The sequence below is a fragment of the Pezoporus wallicus genome, unplaced genomic scaffold (assembly GCF_028554395.1).
Source record: "Pezoporus wallicus isolate ANWC-B61680 ecotype Strahan unplaced genomic scaffold, APGP_CSIRO_Pwel_v1 contig_13850, whole genome shotgun sequence".
NCBI classification, from domain to species: Eukaryota; Metazoa; Chordata; class Aves; order Psittaciformes; family Psittacidae; genus Pezoporus; species Pezoporus wallicus.
In genome coordinates, this window is record NW_026635243.1 from 767907 (window position 1) to 795531 (window position 27625).

Sequence of the window (27625 nt, forward strand, 5' to 3'; positions counted from 1 at the left end):
GATTAAGTCAAAATATTATACAGACAAATGACACTGATAAATACAAGGTTTGGAAAAAAGGCAAATAAATTTTTTACTTTCCTATGCAGCATTTTGTAAAGAAAGAGCAGAGTTTGGTTAGAGGGGAAAAAGAGGAGATCTAGTCATAAATGACACAACCACCTTTGTTGTTTGAGGTGTTATGAATCCAAGGCCTAGTGCTGTGTGACCATAACCCACCCGGCACAAAGGTTTGTTCAGAGGCAGGGAAGTGGCCAGAAATGGTGTTTAGGTGACAGAACAGGAAATCAGTTATGGGTTGACCATGATTTTATAGCTAAAGGTAGAGCCAAATGCTTGGGTATAAGAAACCTGGAGCTGGCATAGCAAGAACAAGGGCTTGCAGCTCTCAAGGGTGTCCGTTTGGTTTGGTGTAGAAGCAAACAGCTGATAGATTACAACACAACTCCGTGTTTCCCTGGCCTGGAAATCAGGCAAGGTATCTTAAAAGCACACAGCAGTGGCCTGAGAGGCTTCAAGAACCACCTCCTGCCTGGCAATGGTGCCAAGTTAAGGAAAAGCTCCTACAAGATGATCACTGTATTTAACTGTCAGTAGCATAATTCTGAAGCAGGTTTTACGAATACCTTTTGTGGCTCTACTCCCATTTCCAGGAGGTCAGAGACACACAGAAAGGAAGTAAAAAACCCCACATTTAAGAAGATGAATTTACTGGGTTGTGATTGACTCTCCATTCCTTCCCTCCCCCTTGCACTGCTTTAAGAAGGGAGCTAACTGCAACAGGAATCCAACAGTGTTGTGGCACTGAGTGTTCAGATAAAATACAAACACTCGACTTGAGAAGGAACCAACCTCTCAACTTGTTTCCCACCAGAAGGCCTGTAGGGATTCATGGTTTGGGTAGACCCTGTGCTGCAGCCTGGCTATGGAACAGCATTTCTGACCCGAAGGGGTCTGTGAAAGGTCTGAACATTCATAGCTCCCCAACCCTGCTGCCACCTCAGCTCCTTGGCAGTGACAACTGGGACAGTTCCAAATGGGACACAGCAGAGGGAAAAATCACTGATTTCTCCCCCCATCCATGGAATTTAGACTCCCCAAAACCCTCTTAATTGTTGAAATTATGGACTGACAGATTTTGGAAGCTTTGTGAACTGTGATGAATGAAAACCCCAAAACACACAATGACATTTGTGACCCCACTGCCTTTCCAACACGCAGCCCAGCCTGGTCACTCCATACATAGCTCCTAAAATGTTAAAAGATTTGCATAAAACTTACTGGATAGAAGAGCTCTTTTCACATTTGGCTATGCTGAGGTACAGCAGTTCTGTGCTATGGCAGATAGAGCTGCTTTGCACTGGCACTCTTCTAACTTCCTTCCTTTTTCAGTGAGTACAGAGATCTTTAGTGAAAATGCATCTTGAGTCACTGAGAGATGCTGCTGCCAACCAGAGGGTGCTTGAAGCTGACAATAAAACTCTGTGGGAAACTGAAGAATCAATTATTAAATCAGAAACAAAGGATAATATTTTAACCACTAATGCCCTAAAGTAACATCAAACATATATATTAATGGCATAGTGACAACTAAAAGAAAGAACTACTAAGTTTCAAATTCCTTCCAAAAAACAGATAAAGTGACAAAGACCTCGTATAGTTACATGTCATAAGCTTGGATGCCCACAACTACTCCTTGTTGTAGCAGACTAAGGACGTATTATTGCACAACAGTTGATATGGGAACAGATACTACTCGGCTCATACTCCTCCATCGGGACGGCAGCCGGTTACGGTCCTGGATCCTTCAGAGCCTCTTTTGCTGCAGGGTTCTCAGCACCATCAGGACATGTGCAGCTCCAGGACAGAGAGCTCCAGGGGCAGGATGTGGCCCACTGGCGGACGTGGTGACTCCAGTGGGAGTTTTGCAAAGTGCTATCTGAATGCAGAACGTGGCCCCCAAGGAAACATCTAGCAAGAGCTTGAGACAACGCTGGTACGCTGTATTGGCTCGACAGCTATTTGCAACATGCTATTACCTGTAACTAAACTGGCAACACAGGCACAAAATAAGGCAGTGGGTTAAATTAATCATAAAATCGTTAGAAAACATGCAAAAATAATACTGAGGGTTTCTTAAAATAAAAAGTTTCTTGCCCCTTTAGTTCTTCCTCATAAAAATCCAAGCAGTTCCACACCTATGTCTGCAATCCAACCTCTACAAAACAGGACTAAAAAGCCAAGTGTGACTCAGTTGTTGTTCTCTTTGGTTGTGATGGTGACCAGCTGCTTGGCTGCCTTGGCAATGTCGTAGGCGCACTGGATGACCTGCTGCGTGACCAGCTGGATGTCGGTGCCGGGGCACGTCTCCACGGGAAGCGTCTTTTTGCACTCGGATTGGAGTCTGTAGGCACTAGATGTCAGCAGGCGCAAGGAAGTCCTGACCAGCTCAGATTTGGGTTTCTGGGAAAGCAAAGTAGAAGCTGAACTCAACAGAACACCAAAATCCTTTCAGGATTGCTTTAATTAGCTGGTAGTGCCTCACAAGTGATCTGTAACGTGGGACTTGTGCTGCTTCCCACACAGGCTCCTCCGTGCTGTAGGAGATGCTACAAGCCGTTGCTGTAGCACAGACGTGGAATAGGGGTGGATGAAGCAAGCTCCTGGAATTTCTCCTCTCATCTCAGGGGTATTTCAAACTGCTGCCCAGCAGCACACAGGGAATACTGCTTCATGCTCTCATTTAGGAAGTTACTCACTCTAGTGCCTGTTTACAGCTACCCAGCCCACTTCCTGGCTGACGCTGGGGCACAGCAGTGTTAGATTTTCCCTACAGCTTTTAGGGGCAGGTAAGACTTTACAAAACTTAAGTCATGGAGATTTCACTCCCTCAATTTGCTGTGAGCCACAGAATCAATGCTGGATGGTACTTACTTTTGGGAACAAGGCTGCCATTTCTGTTACTGCCACATGTATCCTCTCGGAGCACGGTATATAACTGCAAAAAGATGGATTGTGTTACTCATCGTGTAAAGATTCCCCTTTCCTCCTCAATCCCACTGCTCAGTGGCTATTATTCCAAAAACTGAGTAACAAAACATATTAATATATATTCTATATAATATATATTCTACAAGTATCTCTGCAGGCTGCAGTGAGGGCGATGGAAGCAGCTAGTGCAGCACACAGCACAGTGACTCTTGGCGTGTCCTCAGCACTGCCCTGCACACTTCAGCACACACTTGTGTAGAGCACATCTTCAGAGAAAAGCAAGAACTTAACCAGTGGTATGGAACTGTGTCTGAAGTTTTCATTATTCTTTGATCAAAGTTTGCTTAAAGGCATGACTGTTCACAGCCATTATACCAAACGTGCTCAGAAAAGGTCTCAATTTGTTTGCAGCTATGGGATTGGGCCCATGAATATTAACTACCCATTAAAGCAAACAGTTTCCAAACCTCCCCCATGCCAACTATCCACATCATCCAGAAAACTGCTCAGCTCCTTCTGTTCAGCACATGCACAGGGATGTTCTAGTGTGAGGTGTGGGAGTGTGGCCAAGCAAACCCATCCACGCCAGCCAGGCACAAAGTGAAGTAAGATTCTGCAGCTTGAAAACATTTACACAAAATCTGGTGATACAGAGGTTTGGGAGAAAAAAGCAACTTGTTTTCCTCAGTGCAGATGATCAAAAGGAGAATAAAAACCCCAAACCACTCTGTATGTGGGATCTGAGTGAGTTTAACTTGCTGCCACCTGAGGGAAATCCCTACCCATTTGTTCTGAAAGAGCTTTTCCTCCATAAGGCAAGAGACTGCAAAACCAAAGAACTGAAAGAAAAGCTTTTAAACTGTTAATGATGCAAGAGCTGAAATCATCCAGTAATCCTGGAAGAAAATCAAAGACCCCAAAGGTGTTACAATTGATTTTTGTTTCAGAGTTGAACTACGGCCATCCAAACTCTTGCACATAATTTGACAGCCAAAGGTTGGTGTGTACAGAACTGTCTTGGCTACCCCTCTGAAGCAACGGGGTTTTCCTGCTCTTCTTTTCCATCTGTAACTTAAAGAAGAAGCCTTAAAAAACCTACTTTATACTCAAAACCTATTCAAAAGCCATCAGTTCTGAGCCCCTCTGAGCCATCTTTGTTCAAAACAGATCTTAGATCTTCACCACAAAGCTGCTTTGAAGATCTGTGTTAGTGTGGCCTGTCAGAAACCTCATTTCAGAAGTCTCATTTTTATACTTCAAAGACTCAATTGTAGCATTAAGTTCATTAACATCATTCACTCTCAAGCAAGAGCATCTCAAAAAATCCCAAAGCAAAAGCATTCAAGAATATTCAGCATCTGTAGATTATGGTAGATTATTGCCCTTTCAAGCACAGAAAACCCCAAACCCAAACCAGCACCCCCCAGTCATTCATTATCTGTGCTTCATCCTGCAACACCAAGGATGCCAAAACAGGTTACTTGCAAATGCACTGAGAAAGAAGCAACACACCGGGGTCATTTTGGCTATGCAGGAAAACTGCTGTCAAAAGGAGTATTTCCATATGTCCCAAATCATGAGTTCTTCTCTCTGCTTTTAGTTCATCTGGAAGTCTTCCAAGCTCACTGGAATTCCTGTTCTGCGCATGGGTTAACGATCAGTTTGCTCCCTGCAAGCACTGCCCAGCACAATACCTCATACAAAAGCCAGTTGGGTGATTAAACCATTTGCTTATGGGGCAAAGAAGGCCCCAGTCACCACATGAAGGAGAGAGACCAAGATTAACAACAGGCATTTCACAGCATGCTGTCCAGGTCAGCTGCAGAGCTGGTGGTGTGCCTGAGGAACAGCTTTAGATAGTCTAAACACTCCCTGTAAGCTCAGGAAATAAGCTGACATGTTTGTGGAGTTTACACATTTGAAGGTGTCCTACAGGCCCTTGTCCAAAGCCCCTCTCCAGGTTTCCTGCAGCCCCTTCAGGCACTGGAGCTGCTCTCAGGTCTCCCCTTCAGGAGCCTTCTCTTCTCCAGGCTGACCCTGCCCAGCTCTCTCAGCCTGGCTCTGGAGCAGAGCTGCTCCAGCCCTCGCAGCATCCCCATGGCCTCCTCTGGACTCACTCCAGCAGCTCCACATCCCTCTTGTGTTGGGGACCCCAGAGCTGACCACTACCATCCAAAGCACTTCATGCATGGCCTTCAATGACCCCTGTGCAGCTGGTGCATGAGGGAAAGAGGCAGCAGAGAGCAAGAGAAAGGACACTGTGCCTGGGAGGCAGGGGCAGAGGCCGGAGCACCAGGAGGCAGGACGGGGCTGCTGGATGTTCAGGGGAGCTCTCCCAGCACAGCCAAGGCCATGCCTGAGGCTGCGCACAGTCCATGTGCTCTTGAGTGGTCTGCTTGAGTCAGTGCAGGGAATAGAGAGGAAAACAAGGAGGAAAGGAAGGAAGTTGTTTCATTAACAGCTGATAGTCTTGCATCACTTTATTACTCTCTGATAATCTATTTGGTGTGTGATTTTTATCTACAGTGTCCCCAGTACTAGCTTAGAAGATGCACTGCTGCATCCCTATGGATCTCACTTTGATAAGGAAGCAATCCCCTCTGCAAGGAGGGGATGGCAGAACAAGCCTGCTCCATGTTCTGCGTGTCCCCAGCCCTCTGAGACAAAGCCAGGGGACAGGCGCACACAGAACTGCAGCTTCACAGCTGATGTTTTGCAGGATTACACTCATTTTGGTGCTGGCAAACAGCCCGCTCCACAGGTGGTACAGGAGAAACAAAAAAGAAGGGAACAGGATGCTAGAAGTTTATGTAATTTAACAGTAAAAGTGCTATTTCAATGACTTTGGAAAAAAGAAAATAATGGAATTCCAATCCTGTAAACTGGGACATCCATAAACCCCAAACTCAATTAAAACTCCTCTCACTGTTGCTCCTCTGAGAGAAACAAGCAACAAGGGATTGCAGTGGAAAAGGTTACTGCCAAGGGCATAGAGCTCAGCACAAACATGCCAGGATTCGCCATCCAGTGTGAGGAGAGGATTCCAAAAATAGAAAAGAACAAGAAGGGAAAAACATGGAGCAGAAGTGGCCCCACTGCACCCCCCAGGGCAGGCGTGAGCCACCAGCCACTTCCCATGGGTAAAGGCAGGCACAGAACACCACAGCTGCCTCCTGGTTCTCAGAGCCCAAAGCTGCTCCAGATCCAGGAAGACCCAACTCCTATTTACAGCCTTCCAGAGGAACAGGGCAGGAGCAGCCCCTGACAAGGTCAAGGGCAGCATCACTTTTACTCGCTCCCCATTATCTGGAAAATGAATTGCTCAGTTGGGCCAAAGCTTCCTGAGGGCACTGGTGCCATGTGCCACCCAACAAAGTCCTGCTGACTTCGCTCTGAGCCTAAACCCCACAGTTCAAACTACCTCCTCCTGGTGTGTTATCCATACTAACCTTTCAGTAGGAATGCCAAATTCTCCCTGACCTCAGGATTTTTCCCTGACACAAGACCCAGTGCTGCTGTCACACTTCTGTGGGTGTCCTTGCCCAAGGACACCGAGGTCTGAAGCTCCAAGTTCTCTCCAACACATTTGATTTGTATCTAAATCACCATTTCACAGTAGGACTTCACAAGTGCTGTGCTCACCAGCACCCACCAGCTGCGGGCAGGATGGGCAGACAGCACTGCTGGCAGAACCCACTTGCACACAGCAGCACTGACATTCTGGATGGGATCATGTGCTCCCACTGCCAGTCACCCATCCTTGCTCACCCTGCAGCCCACATGTGTTGTAGGGGTGAATTCAGCATCTCCAGTGTTAGCACGGGGTGCGGTGACCATCCTTACCAAAACACACAACGAAGTGTCTTGGTTTTCCCCTCAAACTCCGCAGCTTTGTCTCCCTCACACCTTACCTGTCGTGCTTGTTCTCCTGCGCCGCCCGCAGCAGCTCCTGGATGTTCTTCGTGATCTGCTCCGTTTTCCGAATCACATCTTCCGTACTGGGCAAACTGGAGCTGGGAGCTGTGTCCGTGTCTTCAGGGATGGATCCCTCCCCCTGCCAGATGATGCTCCTCTGCCGGCCCTTCCTGCCTGACCTGCAAAGGACCATGCACGGGTCAGCCCTGGTGTCAAGGCAGCGTGGGGCTGTGCTAACAGCACCGCATCACTGCGGCATCAGCTCTGCACCGTGGCACCTACCCTGTCTCCTCCAGCTCCAGGGGGGTGGGGGGGTTGTCGTAGTCACCCTCGGACACGCTGCTCTGCTTCTCCAGCTTGGAGGCCTGCAGTGAATACAGACTTGGTTTGGTGTTTGGTTAAGAAAGGTGAGCCCCATGCTATGCCAGCTCCATGACCCTGCTATAGCCCCTGTGCCTGGGAATGCCAAGATTCATTGCAGATTGGAGGCTGAAATGGGAGTGCAAGACCAAAACAGGGAGAGTTGAGGCCCACTGCAGATTGGAAGCAGCTTGGCACATCCCCATCCCTCAGCCAGGCCCCAGCATCAACACACATCCACCTACTCCTGCCTTAAAAACTGCAAAGCTCATCAGAAGTGCCTACCACAGCTTGACCATTTCCAGGGCACCACATCTGCCTCACTCCACACACGAGCAGCCTCTGCATCAGCTCCTGCCTTGGTCACACACGCTGCTCAGTAACAGGGTCCTCCACAATCTCCACTGAAGAGCCAGCCTTGGAGCTTTACAGAAACTCTGACATCAAGGTGAGGGAATCTCAAGTGTTCGACAAAGAGCCATTAGCATCCCTCATCCAGACACTTAGGAAATAATACTTCTACCTCTAGGACAGGCTAAAAATGTGACCAGCAATTGGTTTTCATTGGCTAAGAGCCAGTACTTGTGTTAAGCACTCATCCAATATTGAAACCAGCAGTTCTTAACTCTGAAGCACCTGGAATGTGAACACTTTCCCACTTCCCATCCATTTTAAAGCTACCCTGCATAGAAGGAAAGAACAAACACTTCCCTGAACGCTCACCTCTTAGGCTAGTGGAGATCAACTGTAACATGACATATTTTGAAGATACAGAACTATTACGTGTCAAACCTGACCTTTCTCTTCTCCCAGACAGAGGGGAGCAATATGATCAGTGGCAAAGCTCTACACAGAAACAACTGACAGCAATGAATTACAAGAATCAGTAACAGGCTATAGAATCAGAGTACAACAAAACCAAATAAAACCTCTGCAGCTTTCTGGTACCACCCAGTTCTGGTCCCAGCTGCAGCCAAACCCAGATTTGTACCTGACCAAGCAGGATATCCCTTGGAAGTTTCACCATCCAGCCCTACTCGCAAATCTGATGCTTTCTCAACTGAGATGTCCAAATGCTGTACAGTCAAAACAAAATGGGACACAGGAATTTAACAAGCAGGGTGTGTGTCCTGGCAGGAAAAGCCCAATGCATGAACGTTCAACATCGAAACCCACAGGCTTGACTTTTGAGAAGTTTAGGATGATGTAGTAAAATCTGATGGGAGACTGCAACACTTGCCCAAGAAACAGAAGGAGACGGTGCCAATTTCCTCATCGGAACCACACAGAAAGAGCAGAGCAAAAAGAGAACTTTTGTTGAAAGATCTTTTCAAATTCAGGCAAGTCTCACAAAGAAATGCAAATACCTCCCTCAGGTTTACTCTTGGAAAGTCTTCTTCTAATACAGAACTAAGCAAAGCCTAGATCTTGAACATGAGACAACAAAACAGGTATAAGCTACTCGTTATTTTCTAAGAAATGAGACACAAACATCTAAACCCAGCCCAAAAGACCTTGTATTTATATTTGCTTCAAAGTCAGAGAGGTTTACCAGAGAGACCTTGAAATGTGTCCCACTCATCCTGATGATGAAGGTACTTCTGGCAACCAGTGCAAGCTCAGGCCGAACAGCAGCACAAGACCATGGGCTGTTTGTCTTCAGCACTCATCAGCGTGTGACATGCTAAGCTGTACCTGCTTGGGATGTGGCACTTCACTCACAGCCCCTTCTCAACCAAAGATGTTATTCTAGAGCTGCACATGCAAAGTGCTTTCCCTTTCTCTTGAAAGTGTGGCTTGCAATTACATCTCAGATAAAACAGCCTGAAAAGAAGCTGTGATGGACAGACCAGCTTATCGAACTGCTGGCCTTGCTAAATGTGAGCTTCTGCACGGGGGCATTTCTAGCAGGTTCATTTGAGTAAGACTAGATTTAAGTGTTCCACTACAAAAAAAAGAAGAGTTTAAAAGCTGGATGAGGCTTCCTCACATAACTAACAGCTCATATGAGGCCTCAGCAAAGGGTCTTTGGAATAACGTCAGCTTACTGGATGCATTTAATGCTTCTTGGTAACATTGCAATTTTATTCTTAGAATCAGTACTGCAGCTAACAAAACCCCTAAGAACAAGGTTCTGTAGATCCAAAGGAACACCAATATAAGCTTCCTTTACATACTCTCAGTGTCTTTAATCTGCCCTAAAAGAGTCTTGCTAAAATCAGTTCCTGTACCCACTCAGTCCTTGTGAAAGGCAGCATAAGGCTCACTGACCCTGCAGTGTCTCAGTGGGCAACAGAAATGGCTGTTTGGAGGTTTAAGGAACCCGCTTCAAACAAACTAATGAACATCTGTAAGATCAACAGTCAATCAGGACCAGTCTGGATTGATGCAAACTGGCAGCCCCCAGAGAAAGCAGGTTTAAAGGCAGGGCCCAGCGAGCTTCAGAGGCCGCATGCAGTGCGTTTAGTCAGGAGGAAGAGTTACACATTGGCTTATGAAACAGCAGTGAGCATCTGCCAAATTACTTTCCAAACAGCAACCAAGTTCTCTTCTGTCTGTTTTCAGTGTTATGCAGCTGAAGAAGTGATCTGGAGTGACTGTGCATGATGTTAAAGCTGCTGAAGTTAGAGAGAGGCAAGTATCCGCAGCGTGTGGCAGAAGAGAGGGATGCAACACTGCTCCATGCAAGCAGTCAGCATAAAAGTGGAAAAGACAGAGGCAGAACGGCTCTGGGGAGATGGCCACCTCCTCCAGGAAAAGGACCAATTGGGAAGGTACTTAACCCTTCGTGTGCTTTCATCCCTTGACCAGGAAAGCGTGGAGGGGAAGGAAGGTAGAGATGAAGAGGAGGTCACAAACGCACTCCTCCCGATCTAAAAATGGGAAAGAGAAAATAACTCGGGGAAACCAAACCAAAACAAGTAAATTCTTAACTGAAATCAAGGAACATTCTTAAAACCATGGCAATGACAAAGCAGGAATGATTTCCAGAATTTGGCTAAGCCCGAGTGGATTTAGTTCTTTCAAAATACAATTGACTTCATGTCAATTCTAACACTGATATTCCAGAGGTGCTGAATTCCACAGAGAATAATACACATTCACCTCAATATAGAATTAACTCCACAGAACCAATCTGCTTCAGAACTGCTATTTCTACCCACACCTCAAACCAAAGGACCCCTAACAAAGTGCTGACACATTTTGCAAGCACCACCACATACAAAAGAACTGCGACACGTCTGCCAGAGCTGCCTGCATCTCGACAAGCCAATAGAATTGCAAATGATCCAGATTTCATAGCTTAAAGTTCTTATTAATTTAACTGAGGGTGGGGAAAACCCAGCATACAGATTCCTGCACTGATTCCCTGGTGCACTCATCCATCTCCTTTGGAATGTGCCGGGAACATTTGCCCTCCTTTATGCCAGGCAAAAACCCACTAACTTCCAAATATGTCTTTAAAGGGCTCAATTGTTTAACTGGAAGATGGTGCTTCCAACAGGGAAGCATACTGAAACAGATCCACAAATGTTAAATATGTGCCTAAAACTCACTGTCCCACATTCCCACCCCCAGGGCCATCTAAAAAGATGCAACAAAAATTCACTTTAATAAGCACTAGTGTGTGATGTGTCACTTATCCAGAGTGCAACCAACACAGTGCAAACCCACAAGGGTTTGCTAATACAGAACTAATACAGTACTCCCCCTCTGCTACTAGCACATTGTACAGGAAAATACTAAACCTGGAGAATTCAACCAATTGATTTTAACCTTCTTCAGCCTCCAGTTCCAAACGCGGAATAAGGAATTAGTGGCCTAGTGAAAATTTAGCTTAATTTTATGTTTGGAAGGTGGTTCTGAAGTTCCACAATGGGTACATGCCTGTATATCTCAAGAAAGGAAGGCATGAACTTTACCTTCCTGGAATACTATATTCCCCCCCCCGGTTTTCAAACAGCCACACATTGATATTTGGCATATAAATTGGGTTAAAAGAAAGAGCTGAGCAGAAGCTCCAGTTTACATACTCCAGGATTGTACAGCTTTTCCTTTGGAACCCTCAAGCTCCTGAAGACATGTTAATACAGCAAACATGAAATATCTGTTCAAATTCAAACACTAACAACAGTTCAAATTCACCCTGAAGCAGACAGATGAGCACCTCTGGTACACAAGTATAGCTGGAATAGACAGAAAAGCTGAATATGAGAAGAAATGCAGAAGCATCAGCAGTTTTACTTACATGTGGAGGGAAAGGCTGCAGTCGTGTTATGCTTTCTTCTGGGTATGGAACCTCTCCCATGGGGAGGTAGGGTTTCTGACCTGATCCAGTCTCATACATGGACATGGGTCTGCTACCACGTGCAGATGGTCGTCGCTTTAAAGAAGAATTGTTGGTAGGGTCTGTGTACTCAGAACCACTTTGGACCTGATATATATTGGTTGTGGCCTGTCTTCTGAGGTTGGTATTTTCACTCTGTAGCGTTTGAAGCTGAAAGAAATGTTTAGCAGTGGGACTTGGTTTTTCTAATGGCAAGTGTCAAAAGCAAACTGACTATATAATACACAATCAGCTTTACTAGTAAATCCCATTACTAGTAGCTGGGGGTTGATTTCTTTGTTCAAAATCTACTTGACTTGCATAGAAACATTTACGTTCCAGATCAGGAAATATTTATGTGCCGATTTCCAGCACTTTTTGCTGGGATGCAAGCTAAATGAAACAGGAAAATCAGCTGCTGTTAAATCCAATTTCTTCCAGCCTGGCTGTACTGGCACATGGAATGTGCTAGAATGAGGCTGGGGCAGAGGGACTGCCAACAAGACAGGTTTTCAAGCAAAGGGCTCCATTTCAGCAGTTGATACAAGAACTTAAAAGAAGACTTTAACACGAGGCCCATGAAATCTAACAACGCCAGAACTACAGCACAGACACCAGAGGCAGCGCAAAGGAGATTGGAGCTTGCTCTGCAAAGCAAGAGGAGAGTTTAGCTTATGGAAATCAAGGATCAGCTACTGCTTTCTAAGAAGCCAACAGGGAATAACTTTAAAGCTTTTTATTACTATGCATTTGATGCATAGTAAAGATGCAGTAATTCTGATTTTTTTTTGGCGGAGTTACTCAAAGTTTGCTATATTAACACATCATGAAGAAAAGAGGTAAAAAAAAAAGGCAGAATCAGCAATTCTCTACCAATAACTGAGTATATTTCCAACAGCTGCTGGACTTTCAAACAGGAAAGTGCATATTTACTAATGGCATTTGCTTTGCATCATATGAACCTTCGAGAGCATTACTCCTATCAGGAAAACCCTATTTTGCCTTGAGCACTTCTCAGAACCCTACACCAAATGTGCTGACTGCTGTTCAGGGTTTTTCCTCCCCACTTTCTGTGGCTCTGTAGTAAGATGCACCAAGGCTTCAGATGTGAGAATCAGCCAGGAGCCAAGCTACCCCTTTAAAGTTTGCCCTTAGAAGCAATTCAACAGGTCAACCTTATACTCTCCTTCTTCCATACATCTACACATTATAAATGTGCTTTTGGTGCAGTTTTAGGCAGTAGCTAATGCAAACTCACACCAAACTTAACCACAAAGAAGCAGGTAGGAAAAAAAACCCCATAGCTTTTTCCAATAGAATATCCATTAAAGTAATTAAACTATTTTCATCTTCATTTAGGAAGAACCTGCTCTGAATGGGCATTCATCGAGTGTAGCTTTGCCTCTTCTTTAACATATTTTGCTTAGTAATTCCCATGCAAAAGATGATCTCATTAGCAAATGTGTATGTAAAATGGACAGATCATTTCATATGACCTAAGCTCTTGCTTAGAAATCAAACAAACCAAACCCAAAGAGACTCTTGAATGGACAAATACACTGTTGTCTCACCACAAATAACCCAGCAGAGAATTCCCATGTTGTACCGGAGCTCCCAGGAGCTTTGAGCCAAGCCCTTCCATGCATTCTGCAGTGCCCCACTGATGTACTGATGCCTCAACCTGAGCCACCAACCACCGAGTTAAAGCCTTGTAGTTACACACGCCATTAGGACATGGAATCAGTGAACTCACCTCCAAGGTGAGAACACCCTGGCTACATCCTTCAAAACACCTTCAGCTGCAGCACAGCCACCATCTCTTCTCTGCTACACCACATAAATACACTAAAGCCTGGTTAATTCATAGGCCCTAATCCTAAATAGACTATAACTGTCTACAGAAACTCACTGGAAGTGAAAAGTTAATTCAACTGATGCAGATAAATGCTTAACCAGTACAAGCTGTTAACAGACAAGGGAAACACCCTCAGATCTCCCCAGTTCTTCTCAGTATTCACCATCCCAATAGACCTGAAAGGCTGAACATAACTGTAAGAGAAGGATGGCACTTAACAGACATGGATATTCTGATCTGCTGAACTAGCTCAGCCTCAAATGCTAAGAGCTCAGCAGTTCCCACCACTCTCCAAAGCATCAGCCTCTTTGCCCCAAGACAATGGGGGAACATGCTCTGGGCATGGGTTCACCTGGGCAGGATCACAGGTTAAACAACTTTCCCTCCAGGGAGGGAGCTTTCTGCAGCACACAATGGAGCCTAGCATCCCTAGGCTAGCATGACAGACAGGAGAATGAATGCAATAGACAGAAATTCTCCTTTACACCATTCTATTTACCAGAACACAGGCAAAGCATCCAACAACTTGATTTGTTTCCATAAGGATTAAAAGGTTTGGCTTCTGAATTGCCACATTTCAGATTATTTTCTACTGCATTGGGATTTTAATCTCCCTTCATTCCAACTGGGTTTATGAATGGAAAAAAGCCAGTATATTTACCAGAAAAGCTGAAAGTACATCATATAGTTATGTATCTATGTGTGCACAGGTAAGACTATGACAGCATCGACTTCCTCACTGTTGAAAACTGCTTATCTTGAAGCAAGACAACAAAAACATAGGAGGCTTGTAACAACTGCATTGCCACTTGGAAAACTTATGTCAAAAGGAACCAAGCAGATGATCACCATCTCCACAATAAAACATTTGAAGCATGTACTGCCCTTACACAGTTATAGTCTTATATCTGATTCCAAAGCAGCTCCATTTAAAATGAGTTCTCACTATCCTAATATTGGATTACTGCATTTTCAGTTTTATTCTTGTCAATTTAAAATACACTGAGAGATGAAGGGATTGCACTGTTGGGCCCGTTACCTTTTTCTGCATGATCCTCAGCTCATCACTCAGGTTGATGTTCACTTTCATTAACTGCTGAATCTTCACTTCTGAAGCCACCAGTGCATTTTTAACTTGCATGTATTCTTGGGCTGTCACTGGTCCATCCGACAAGTCCGAATCCAGGCTCTGTGAGCAGGAAGAGAAAAGTACACCATTAAGGAACAGATTACCCAAAGAAAACAGGACAAGGATGTGAAAAGCTCTTGAAACCTCATTACTTTATAGGAATCACAGTTCAAATTAAGTTCAAATAAGATCTATTCATTAGAATAATTTTAGTCCAATATAAATGAAATTGGATCTCAATCAGCTTTTAGCTCAAAAGCACAAATGCACAAAACCATTTGTCTCAGCAGATCAGTGACACAACACTGTTTCAGAAGGATTTAAGAATATGCAATAAATAAACCAGACAGTCCTAAGAGACAGATCCCCAAATACCACTGTGCACATCACCAGGGAAGATTACACTAGTACTATAAGGTTTACTGCCCCTCTTTTACCATGCTGCTTTATTTTCAGGAATGGTTTAAACTACTCAGTCAGTACTGGTCTGCTGCAAATATTTCCCCAGTAGGAAGCAGTAAGTCTTGGTGAAACAGCACGGAATCACTGATCAGGAGTGTTCTGGTAGATCCAATTATTTCATCTGTGCAATTAGGTCTGTATCTTATCTCCAGACACACACAGTGGCACACAGTACTTTTCTGGTCATTTGTGCACATTAAATCCCCTCACAAGGGGAAAGTCTGAGTGCAGATTACCCCATGAATAACATCTGGTGTGCGTATAAATGTTTCAAACCTACCTTCTGCCTGTTTGATTTAGCTGCATTTGTTTCCAGATCCGTATCCTCATCTGAAGCAACGCTGTCATAATCAGGCTGGTCATTGTCCTGACTCTCACTACTATGCTGACTGCTGATTGATTTGAGAATCAGCTCCACGTTTTCTGTAGATCAAGATACAGCATTTATAAATATGCTAGTGGGTTTGGAGAAGGCAGCGAACTGGCGATAAGCTCAAGAGCATCTAAATTACAGCGAAGTCCTGCATGCACAGAGCGGGCAGGAAAGCCAGCACCTAAACCACTGATGTTATCCTAGCTGCCAATCAAAAGAATTATCACTCAAACTGTACAGGACTATTCCAGAAAGTTTTACCAAGTAATCATAAAAATCCCAACCATCCTGGATTGCACATGTCCTACCCGATTTAACTGTATTACAAAGTCCAACATTTACACACAAATCTTCTGTATTTGGGCATTCTTTTGGTGGCCTAACACATGCCAATAGCTACATGATTTAGTTCTTATGTATAAAAGTCTTTCTTTCTTCATTAAGATACAGATAAACTAACAACCAAAAACATTCTCACCTTTTGAACCAGAGAGAGGATTCCCCTGTTGCCTCCGTTTGGCATCACTTAAAATATCTATAACTAACGTAGCAAATTCATGGGCATTAAATCGAGCCAGTTTCTGCCTTCCCTAAATCACAGAATAATGGAGAAAAAAGCAGCACATCATGTGTTAGACGAAGAGCAGAGCTCCCAGGTAAAAAACACACAACAGCACTTACAAGAAGGAGTGTGCAATTGCATTTATTGCAGAAAGTGTGATTTAAAGTATCCGTCTGCACTCTCCAGGGCAGAGGAAGTGCAAAACTATTTTAACCTCTTTACATGTAGATGCAACTCTTCTACAGTAAAGAAGTGCTGTAAAACAGTATTACATCAAATAGCTGGCTTATTGAATATAAATAGTTTTACAGTATTAAGAAGGTTGCCTACCTGATTCCTGGTTGAGGAATATTCAGGATTTACAGGAAGAAAAGGGACCACTGTGGTCTCTGTCACAAGTGTACTGTGGTTCTGAGTAGCAAGCCAAACTGCTCAAGGAAGAGAAAAGAGGGAATAACCTTCCTGTACTATTTGACAGTGTTTCTTGTCAAAGAATAAAAGGCCGCAATCTCAAACCCAAAGAACACCAATTCAGAGGGAAGCTTTTTGCCCCAGAGGGTTCTCTACTTGGTAAAAACCAAAAGTTTTTTCAATTGATGTCACATTCAGACAATGCAAGACAAAGAAACCACCATTATGAGCAATTACTGAATAGAGCAGTGCTTTAGACAGAACATGTGCTTGCCCTAGGATCTTGTATGTGAGAATTCACATTCAAGCCTCACTCACCTGCGTCTGTCTCCCTCCTGTCAACTTCATCATAGACATCCATGGCAAGTTCTTCAAATAAGTGGTTGCTTAGCTAAGGGTAGAGGAGAATAGTTCGAGCTTGAACATAAACAAAACACAAGACCTCTATAAACAGAAAATGTAAGGGCAGAACTCCACTCTTGCTTTTCAGCCTATATGACTGGCTCTTAGCTTGCACAGCAAAGTAATCCATGACACAGACATATACGAGCACCCAACTGCTATATACAGACAGCAGCACTGTGCTATGCTTTTCCTTCACTAGTTATGAATTTTTCCTCTCCTATCTGATCACAGAAAGACTTGATGTACTCAGGATAAAGCAGACCTACTGTGGGAAGCAGGTATCCAACTGACACTGCAGATGTGGGTTTGAATGAGGACTCACAACATGCCTGTGTGTTTCAAACTCTGCTTCTATAGCAGACGGTTCAAGAGAGATAACTGTGTGATAGCAAAAACCTTTAAGTAGAAAGAAAATACATCCTCACTCTTAACTTAAACAAGGATGTGGTCACCCACACTTCAGTCAAAATAGTGAGCTGGCATTGCTAGCAACTAATTAGCAGAGACTAATGCACTAGTCTGGCTTTCCAGAAAGCTAAAGGCAAATAGCAACATTTAGCATACAGATTTATATCAAACAGATGACAGCAAGACAAAGTGCACGGTTCTGAACTGAGGAGACAGACCCTGAGATACTGCCTCAAACAAGACTATCTCTGTCATGGATTTGTCATCATCTTTGTTCCTCCAGCTCTGCCTATTTTCATGTTTTTCTCCATATTTTCAGCTGGCTGGAGTTGACATTTATTGATGCAGGAATTAACAGAAGCTGAAGCCAGCCTGAAAGATGAAGAGCAGCATTCACCACATCTAGACAAAGAAGTTTTACTTACAGACTGAAGCTTCTTCTTGGCTGCCTTTGCGAGTTCTGATAAATCTAGACTGCTATGAAAACAAGAAGTGATCATTACATCTACAGCATCTACCAGCTTGTTGAAACACAGACTCTACATTTTGGCAATTCAATGATGAAATGTCACTTTTACTTGAAACTCCTTGAATCTTTCAGTATTTTAACAACGTTTTTAACACACTGATCTTACTATTATTGCTAACATCACAATTAGCATATGCTTAAGCTTTTCCTAAACAACTTAAAAGAATCCTAAAGATCCTTTGGAATACGAATAGCCCCATCTGTGTAGCTCAAGCCACAGTCAAGCTGTAGTGCAACAAAATGCCTTCTGTGAGGCATCTGAATAATATGGTCATTCTGACCACAGCTCCAGCCCACATAAAACACATGGGGCTTGTTCCACTGGGCTGTGCAGGACGTGGGGGAGCATCAGACTGGCAAATGGCCACAGCAATAGGGCCATGCTTAAAATGATTCTGTACTCATCGGTAAATAATCTTTTCCACTGGTTTCCAGGCTTGAACATGAGGCACAAGATGAAAATTGTGCAGCTCAACAGAATTTATCACCAGAGCCAGAGATCAGGAAGCTGATACCTTGTGAGTCCACGTTCATAGCACCCAGAGGAAGACTCCCCTGGGTGTCTACAAGGCTGCAAAGGCTCAGATAAAACCTCTGTATGATTAACTGATATTGCAGAGAGCCACCAGACAAGCGGGGAAAAAGGAGAAAGACCGGAGCAGAGAACATGAGGCAGAGGTGAGGCAGGTTGTACTGCAGGCTCTGTGCTCTCAGCAGCACCTCTTAACAAGTCCTTTTCTCTACATGTCAACTTCCTCCTCTGCGCTACAATGGAAATGATGTTTACTGTACTCTGCAGAACACACTGCACTGAAAATATACAGTATTTTATCCAATAGCTAAACACAGCTTATCTAAAAGAACCACAGAAGTTAACACTGAGTATTTTACCAACCGTTACACAGTTCCTATCATTTTACAAGTTTTTCATGGCAATTTTGCAAGCAATAAATTGAACAGTAATTTACTCACAGCCGCCTTATTCCAAATTGCACAGCAATGAAAGAAAAATAGGGACTTAAGATTAATACTTGATATGATTTATACAAAAATTATTTCATTGATTGTAACCAAAAGTTAAAAGCACTCAAGTGATCTAAATTATAAATACTTCCAGAGAAAAATGCAGCTTTCTTGCAAGTATTAGTTTCAAAATGCTGTATCAGGAACTCAACTGGTCCTAGAATTATCTACAAAATCTTTTACCCAGGAATCCCTATGTTCCCTTAATATAATTGTCCTACCTTTCCTCTGCATTTTAACAAATACATTCAGCTTCTTCATTTTGTGATTTTGTTTAAATGACAATATTCTAAGGGAATTAAAAAAAAAAGCCTCTAAGAGTGACAGAGGCACCAAAGACACACATTAAAGAGTTAGAATAACAAGAAGCTTTACAGTTGCTTCAGAAATGAAAGGAAACTTAGTGTTTTCAGCCATGCCGTGGAATCAGGGCCTTACCTGTCTGCCATCTGAGGTATCACAAAGTGCTGTCCATTTTTATGCTCTAGAATTTAAAATGGATTGCATTTTAATAGGTTGTTACTGGACTGTAGTTTCAATGTTGTCTGGATATACAGAGCTGATATTCAGTGTTACTAAAGACACAGCAAGGAGAACCCCAACAATACATGCAACAGACAAACACAGTAATTTATCTTGCATGTAATAACTCCATTTCATAGAATCATAGAATGATTAGGGTTGAAAAAGACCTTAAGATCATCCAGTTCCACCCCCTCCCTGCTGTGGGCAGGGACACCTTACGCTAAATCATATCACCCAAGGCCTCGCCCAACCTGGTCTTGAACACTGCCAGGGATGGAGCATTCACAACTTCCCTGGGCAACCCATTCCAGTGCCTCACCACCCTAACAGGAAAGAATTTCCTCCTTAGATCCAACCTAAACTTCCCCTGTTTCAGTTTTAACCCATTACCCCTTGTCCTGTCACCGCAGTCCCTAATGAAGAGTCCCTCCCCAGCATCCCTATAGCCCCCCTTCAGATGCTGGAAGCTGCTCTGAGGTCTCCACGCAGCTTCTCTTCTCCAGGCTGAACAGCCCCAACTTCCTCAGCCTGTCTTCATACAGGAGGTGCTCCAGTCCCTGATCATCCTCGAGGCCTCCTCTGGACTTGTTCCAACAGTTCCATGTCCTTTTTATGTTGAGGACACCAGAACTGCACACAATGCTCCAGGTGAGGTCTCACAAGAGCAGAGCAGAGGGGCAGGATCACCTCCTTTGACCTGCTGGTCACGCTCCTTTTGATGCGGCCCAGGATACGGTTGCTTTCTGGGCTGCAAGCGCACACTGCCGGCCCATGTTCATTTTCTAATCAACCAAGTCCTTCTCTGCAGGGCTGCTCTGAACCTCTTCTCTGCCCAACCTGTAGCTGTTCCAGTTATAGGAAACTAGCATGTCTTAAAAGAAGGTTCCTACCACAATTTTCCAATGTTATCAAAGACTCCAGTTAAGGTTTATCAAGTATATTAACATTCTATTAAAAAAAAATAGTTATGTTCTATCACAGCAGCCTTTATAGCACCTAATGGCTAAAAATTTATTAGCATGCTTGTGTTCAAAAGGCACCCACTTAACTGAATGCTCCCCTACTTTTGCATTTCAGTGAGGAGAGGCAACTTGAAAGAGTTCCTGTATCACTCCTGCAGACTATTCAACATGCACAATACCTGTCATTTCCCTGCAATTCACTCCTTGAAGTTAAGCAGTACTCAACTGTTCTTACACATCGGTTTCTCCACATTGCCAGGGGTATTTCACTTACAGAACGCATTATTTGGGGAAAATGTGTTTTGTAATTGAATTTTAAATGTTATAAATTTTACATCTTGTACTTTCTTGAGTTCTTGTATGATTTATATAAACTTAGGATATTTGAAATGCATAGAAAAAGTGTACTAACACTGACCCTAACACTGCATACCATAGTTTGAACTGTCCCATGATTAACACTGATAGATCTCAGAGAGTAGTTTCTCCCTCTCACCTGGTTTCCTGCCACAGAGGTAGAAAGCCAACCTGTCTGTGAGCTCGTACTGGATCTCCACAAGGCGCTCTGCCAGCTCATGGTGCCCCCCTTGTCTGGTTCACACACACACACAAACAGAAGTTACATCAGTTACTCATTTTGAGACATACAACATGTTAAAAATAACCAGAGAAGTAGATTTTTGTCATCATGTGATTTATGAATATGGTGAATATATAAGAGCATCACATATGTCAGAGCCTTCTACCTTGCATAGTCAACTGGAGTTTTTCCATTGGAATCTTGCGTGCCAGGATCAGCGCCATAAACTGCTAATAACTCTGCCTGTAGAGTCTGTCCTGCCTTGGCAGCCACGTGGAGTGGGGTGTTGCCTTTCTCCTACAGGTTAGTAAGAAAAATAGCTACTTAATGAACAGGTCTGAATTACAATGTGCATCAGATGAAACCTATACAACTATTACAAACTGTAGGAAGTATTCATACAGGATGAAAAAAGTTGGCTTGAGCTCCCAAGGAAAGCAATCGCAGACACGTCTCCAGGTTCCCTGTCCTCACACTGGAATGGAGTTGCTGAAAAAGAAGCAGAATTGTACTTAAAGCAGCAGCAATTACTGTGATTGAGCATGTGTTTTTTCAGCCACGGTTTTAGAAGCAGGTATGCAAGAATGCTTGCTACAGATCTTTTGTGTAAATGTTTTTCTTCAGGTTAATCTAAGCTGGTGCCTCTCAACCACCCACATCTCCCATACCCATATATAGACCAAAACCAAAGAGGCTTCAAGCTGAAGTCAAGCTGTATTTGTGTACGTGATAGTGCTGGAGAACAGCAATAGTCAAGTCAAAAGCAACTGCTTTAATTCAGTCAGATATCACTGCTGTTACACACAAGCTGTAGTTCCTGCAGCCTGCCAGAAGACATGCACTGACCTTACTGAGATCTTTGGCAGTGACACTGTCGTCCTCACGGCAGGGCAAGCGATGAACAAACGCCAACATTTGATATTTAGCTCTAATGAATTCTGCTTTATTGGGACTGTAAAGAGAAACCCAAGCAACAGAAGGGAAAGAAAGTATATATTAATGCTTTCACATTGATACAGATGGTCTAGGAAAAGGAAAATACTCAAGTGAATTTGCTACTAGTAGCAAATTAGACCCATTAAAAGCACAACCATTGCAGACTGTTTAACAACACAGAACACATTTCTGTTACAAACATCAGGACATCTGCAGACCCTAGGAGGCAGAGTGTATTTCTTACAAGTGAACACTGAATTCAAAATCATGCCAACTTAAGATATATAATTACTACATACAGCCAATACGTTTTCAAATGGAGCAGCATATTCAGTGACAGAAACCTTAGTTTTTGTTTAATTTATCAACTAATCTCAATCCCATCAGCAGAGTTCCATTAACTGAAGCACTTGGTGTGAGAATTAAAGTCTTCTGATTCAAGTACAAGTCCAGGTTTCTCACTACCCAAAGCCAGAGGTCAGGAGGCAATAGCTCAGAGAATTCGAGCAATTTAGTTCCATTTTGGCAATAAATTTTACAAAATTAATTATTGTAAACTAAAATAAAAAGGAAAAAAATAAGAAAATGAGTGAACAAATAACAGGTTTACTCCTGTTCTCTCCCTGCAATACAATTATCACCCGGTCTCCATAGATAACTTGCTGCTTCTGTCACTGCTGAATATAACAGTCACACTTCTACAGGAATAAAACCTTTGTCATTTTGCACTTACTGCACTTTATCCTGTGGGCTTGCTTTGCGCCTCCCACTCATAACAGAGGCAGGGTCCAGCAAGGAATGTTCCCATATGGAGTTTGCACCATTATTATAAAGTGTTTCCACCATCTGAAATCCAAAGTGAACACAAAGAGGCAGTAAAGGCATTTTGCTGCTAACTGCACAGACTGACTGCTCAAATGTCTGTAATTACATTCACACAGACAGCAAGCCAAGAGATGCACGTTCCATGTGCCAGCATCCACAACCAACTGGGGTATCAGAACTAGACACAGGCTTAGGAGCTTGTTACATGGAACGTAAAAAGAACCCCCTTAAAATGCTCTACTCTTCCCAACAGCAGCTCTACTGAAGAGAGGTTTGCTATATATTCAAAACCTAGATTAAAGCAGATGTTTTACAAAAGTCTGGAAGAAAAGTTGAAAGTTTAAATTCATAGAATCCCAGCCTGGTTTGTGTTGGAAGGGACCTCAAAGCTCCTCCAGCTCCAACCCCTGCCACGGGCAGGGACCCCTTCCACTGGAGCAGCTTGCTCCAAGCCCCTGTGTCCAACCTGGCCTTGAGCACTGCCAGGGATGGGGCAGCCACAGCTTCTCTGGGCACCCTGTGCCAGCGCCTCAGCACCCTCACAGGGAAGAGCTTCTGCCTGAGAGCTCATCTCAGTCTCCCCTCTGGCAGGTTAAAGCCGTTCCCCTTGTCCTGTCCTCACAGGCCCATGTCAGAAGCCCCACAAATTCCATACAATATTCATATATGTAGTTTTACTGAAGGAAGACACAGTTTTACGTTTCACCTGCAGCAGTGTTGGAGGCCATGGGGTGTGCTTGAGATGCCTCACTTGAGAGATGTGACGCCCCAGACTTCGATGAACACTACAGCACTCGTCACAGATGAGAATCCCCCTGTTTATCGATGCCCAGCAGGGATCTGAAAAAGAACACAAATTACAACAAGGAAGGCAACATGTATGTCAAACCCAGAGTCTAAAATGAGGAGCCCCGCCTTCTAACCTCACCTTTACTGCTAAGCAGCAGTGCACATGGGCTGTGGGTGCTGGGGAAACACCAGTTCTTGTGCTTAGTGGGGATGTGGGACTCTGAGAACAGCCCCACTGTTTGCAGTTCTTCCTGTGGCAATACTTTACTTTGTAAGAGTAACAGGATGCTCAACTTACTACCTCCTTAAAGTGCTCACTTGTAATTTTGTGAAGTCCTACAAAAGTACAGTCTAACAATAGCACCCACCTGCTCTTTGGAAAACCTCAGAAGTCTAAAAGTAAGAAGTGGTAAAGTAGTTATGCTTCTTCTCATGCTACTCAGTCTTCAGTTCTACATTTCTACTTTTAATTTCCACATTCAATAATAAAAATGCTCAAGAGTATCACATTAAAGAACCAGAGCAGGATGCATGTGCCAAGTAAAGGGTCAGTAAAATCCGAACTTGCCAAGCTAATTCACTTCAACTCCGGATAGATTCAAACTGGAGCCATCTTATAAGCAAACCAGAAAGACAACTGGTGACAGCTGAAGTAGTAAATAATAACAATAGCTATTATGCTGCTTCAGACATCAGAAAGCATGAAACTGAGTAGGGATGTTACATCAGAGTGAACCGAGGACGCTAAAGTGAGGTCCTTCCACTGCTCTTAGCTCCATCTCCAGAAGAAACTCCAGTTTTCTGTCAGTGACTCATGAAACTGGACGTGCCAAGAACCCTGCAGGAACAGGCAGTGGAGTAGTGAGACAGACCTTCAGATCCGGCTCATCCCAGGAGAAAGCCAAAGGAATTCAACATCTTTTCTATTTTGGAAAATTCTTCTTGATTTCAAATGCAGAGATGATTTTGTGGCTAAATAAGTGAGTGCAACCCAAGGCTGGTATGTGATGAGAGAACTCCTGTATCCTGTCAGAATGCATCTGAGCAACTGTGCATCACAAAAGTCTTCTCTGACCCATGCAGTGAATGTACTGACTCCCTGAACAGGAGATCCCATCACTGCTGTGGTTTTTAAGCAGAGCTGATGTTGTGTGTGTGCTGAAGGCAATGTGGGCAAACCTGTTCAAATCATGAGGGATGAGAGCATCCACTCGGAGCTGATAACCATCACAGCCCAGAGCCAAACTAAAGCACAGCTTTGAGGGGGGGAAAAATAACCTCATTTAAAAAGCAAATTAATAACAATCACAAACCTCCTTATAAATCATTGCATTATTTTAACTTTCCCTTCTAAGAAGGAAAAAGCCAGCACTGAAATGAGATGCATTAGTTCTAACCTAACCCACGGAGGCTGGAGGCAGCCTTCCAGACTAATGAGCCTCGTCCCTTTTCATTACACGCAACCTTATCACACGCTCATTCATAAACTAATGGGACTCTTCTGGAAGCCAGTACTCACTCTGCCTTATCTAACAATCACCGTCAGGTTTATTTCTTTACATCCACCTCGGTACCTCACTGCTTGTCACCTCGGCTCGTGCACTCTGCCTAAAAGAACTCACATCGATGACAGTCCACGTTCATGTGGAATCTGGCCAGCCTGCGTCAAAACCTGGCACCACTGGAACAGGGGATGGCGTGATAACAGAAAAGCAAAAGGAAAGACAACAGAGGGGCCAACAAGAAACCTGAAGAGGGGCTTTTTACAGGGTGCCCAGAGAAGCTGTGGCTGCCCCATCCCTGGCAGTGCTCAAGGCCAGGTTGGACACAGGGGCTTGAAGCAAGCTGCTCCAGTGGAAGGGGTCCCTGCTCGTAGCAGGGGCTTGAAGCTGGATGAGTTTTAAGATCCCTTCAACCCAAACCAGTCCGGGATTTGACAAGGAAACTGAGAACTTCACCATACTGAACTGAGAGAACACTCTTTGCTCCTACTAAGCACTGGGGAAGCTGAAGAAAGGACCAAGCACAGCTCAGGGCCCAGCTTAGGTGCCTAAATGATACACAGCAGAGCAGACCTGACAGCAGGCATGACAGAACTGGGAAACTCAGCACTGCAACCTGTTTTGAGTCACACTAACTGAAAGGGGGTTTTGTCAGTGAAACTGCACAACGATTTGTAGCCCCTCACTTCAATCCATACCTGGCTTAGAACCAACCACTTGTTCCCAAGTTACAGATGGGGATGGGAAGGGAGAAGGAACACAGTGTTAGTCTGAAGAAACAGAGAGCAAGCCGTCAGGTTATGGGAAAGTCTGTATTTCAGGTTTAAATTTAATTCACTGAAGTGTCTGTGCTGCTATTTATTTGAATCATTTTAAAGAGATACAATGGTGGACCCCATCAAAATACACTTAAGCTGATAGCAGAATGCAAGAGGGAAGAAGGCAGAGGACGGGTGAGCTCTGCTTTCAGGAACACGCAGGGCGATTCAAAACAGGAAGCGTGTGATGAAGGCAAGGCCAAGCCATGAGCGTGAACAGTGAACTCCTGCCTCAGGATAGGAAGTACCAAAGAAGGACATGTAACATCACCTCCTGCGAGACAAAAGCATGCATGCTTCACCAGAGAGCAAGTTCTTTATATATACATATATACACACATATGGGTAAGGCAGCAGATTTCTCCACCAAGATCAAGTAAATGTGTGACAGTGCTATAATGACACAACACAACAAAATGAAAGGCCATTTTATGAGATCACCCCAATGATGATTCCAGCACACTGCACTGTCCAAACGAGCTTAACAAATACACGCACAGAAACAGCTTTATCTCAGCATCCAAACATCACTGATGTTTACAAGCATAGATACGCTGCCTCATGTGAGATAGGGACAACTGCCCACAGGAGACACACAGCTCTATCTATCACAAAGCCAACACTCTGTGAAGATAAAAGTAACTCCTTGGGAGTTAATTTGGGATTTTTATTATTTTTAAACAAAAGTCCTGTTTTACAAAAGTTGTTAATCCTATCTTCTGCCCATTCACACCTTATCTAGATTACAGCCTTTTAAGTCCTTTCAGTATGGACATAAGTAATTGTATTGGGAGAACCAGCACAGAACACAAACTAGGCACCTCTGATAAGGAAAGACAACAGCAGCTAAAAAATAAACACGGCAGTTTTAAATGTAACAACAGCAGGGCTAGAGATGGTCAGAAGGGATGGAACTGACTTTCTAAACACTAGGTTCATTCCAATCAGCTCACAAATTGACCCACGGTCAAGACTGCCATTGTGCACAACAGCACAGCACGTGTTTTATAAAAAAAAAAAACGTGTGTTTTACAAGTCCTTTGGACAAGGGCCATAGGGACAGGGGAAGGGGAATGGCTTTAACCTGCCAGAGGGGAGACTGAGCTGAGCTCTTAGGCAGAAGCTCTTCCCTGGGAGGGTGCTGAGGCGCTGGCACAGGGTGCCCAGAGAAGCTGTGGCTGCCCCATCCCTGGCAGTGCTCAAGGCCAGGTTGGACACAGGGGCTTGGAGCAAGCTGCTCCAGTGGAAGGGGTCCCTGCTCGTGGCAGCGGTTGGAGCTGGAGGAGCTCCGAGGTCCCTTCAACCCAAACCATTCTAGTTTCTGCGATTCCCAGCGGCAACCACCTCCCACCCTTCACCTCCGCGACTCTAAGAGCTCTTTAAACCCGACTTCCTTAAGCCAGCCTACTTTGCACCAGCCTTCCTCCTTCCTGAGCTCCAGGCTAGCTCCGACCCGGCCCCCCTCCGCAGGGCCCCCCGAGGGCCCCGCCGGTAGCCGGACCGTGCGCTCCGGACCCAGAGCCGGGGGCAGCCGGAGCTCCCTCAGGAAGAGGCCCGCTGGAAGCGCGTCCAAACCCGGCTCCCCGCCGCGGGGGGGGTATCACCGCTACAACCCAGCGACACCCGCGGAGCCCCCCGGGGCCGCCCCGCTGACAGGAGCCCCCCGCCGCGCCCCGGTACCTCCCGGCCGCCACCTGCCCGCACCCCCTCAGCGGAGAGACACCGGGGGCGGCTCCGAGGGAGGCTCCGGGCTGCCCCTGCCGCCGGCGGTGCCTACCCGGGGCGCTGCAGTCGGCGCACACCTCGCTGCTCCTCAGGCGCTTCGCCATGGCGCGCACGGGGACTCCCGCTTCCCGCCGCCTTAACGGGCCCCGCGGCGGCCCCGCCAGGCGGCAGCGCGCTTGCGCCGAGCAGCCCCGCCCACCCCGCCGCCGCCGC

At 44.7% G+C, this 27625-nt stretch overlaps 1 protein-coding gene across 5 annotated transcripts; it reads right to left on the minus strand.

Moving 5' to 3' along the window:
* Window positions 1-1281: 1281 nt before the first annotated feature.
* On the minus strand, window positions 1282-27593 carry GIT2 (GIT ArfGAP 2). 5 transcript variants are annotated; one of them, XM_057413113.1, is made up of 20 exons: window positions 27465-27593; window positions 23285-23418; window positions 22487-22599; window positions 21664-21769; window positions 21220-21306; window positions 20984-21114; window positions 20734-20828; window positions 19189-19234; window positions 17624-17672; window positions 16704-16776; window positions 16305-16402; window positions 15891-16002; window positions 15320-15462; window positions 14488-14637; window positions 11516-11764; window positions 10050-10139; window positions 7189-7271; window positions 6903-7085; window positions 2935-2998; window positions 1282-2463 (listed from the first exon to the last, which is right to left on the minus strand). In XM_057413113.1, exons 1-20 carry the CDS (start codon window positions 27514-27516, stop codon window positions 2251-2253), a joined length of 2271 nt encoding a protein of 756 aa, XP_057269096.1. In that variant the 5' UTR covers window positions 27517-27593; the 3' UTR covers window positions 1282-2250. The 5 variants fall into 5 exon arrangements, with proteins under 5 accessions (XP_057269096.1, XP_057269088.1, XP_057269112.1 ...); XM_057413105.1 differs by having other exon boundaries at window positions 17624-17675; XM_057413129.1 differs by lacking the exon at window positions 11516-11764 and having other exon boundaries at window positions 17624-17675.
* Window positions 27594-27625: the final 32 nt, after the last annotated feature.

Excerpts from the sequence above, each read along its gene's own strand:
- GIT2 (XM_057413105.1), bottom strand. The coding sequence starts at position 27,516 with ATGGCGAAGCGCCTGAGGAGCAGCGAGGTGTGCGCCGACTGCAGCGCC. Across the intron at positions 20,829-20,983 it reads ACTCCAGTTGACTATGCAAG|ACAAGGGGGGCACCATGAGC; the intron begins GTAGAAGGCTCT and ends TGTGTGAACCAG. Across the intron at positions 10,140-11,515 it reads TGCAGCCTTTCCCTCCACAT|ATCGGGAGGAGTGCGTTTGT; the intron begins GTAAGTAAAACT and ends TCCCATTTTTAG.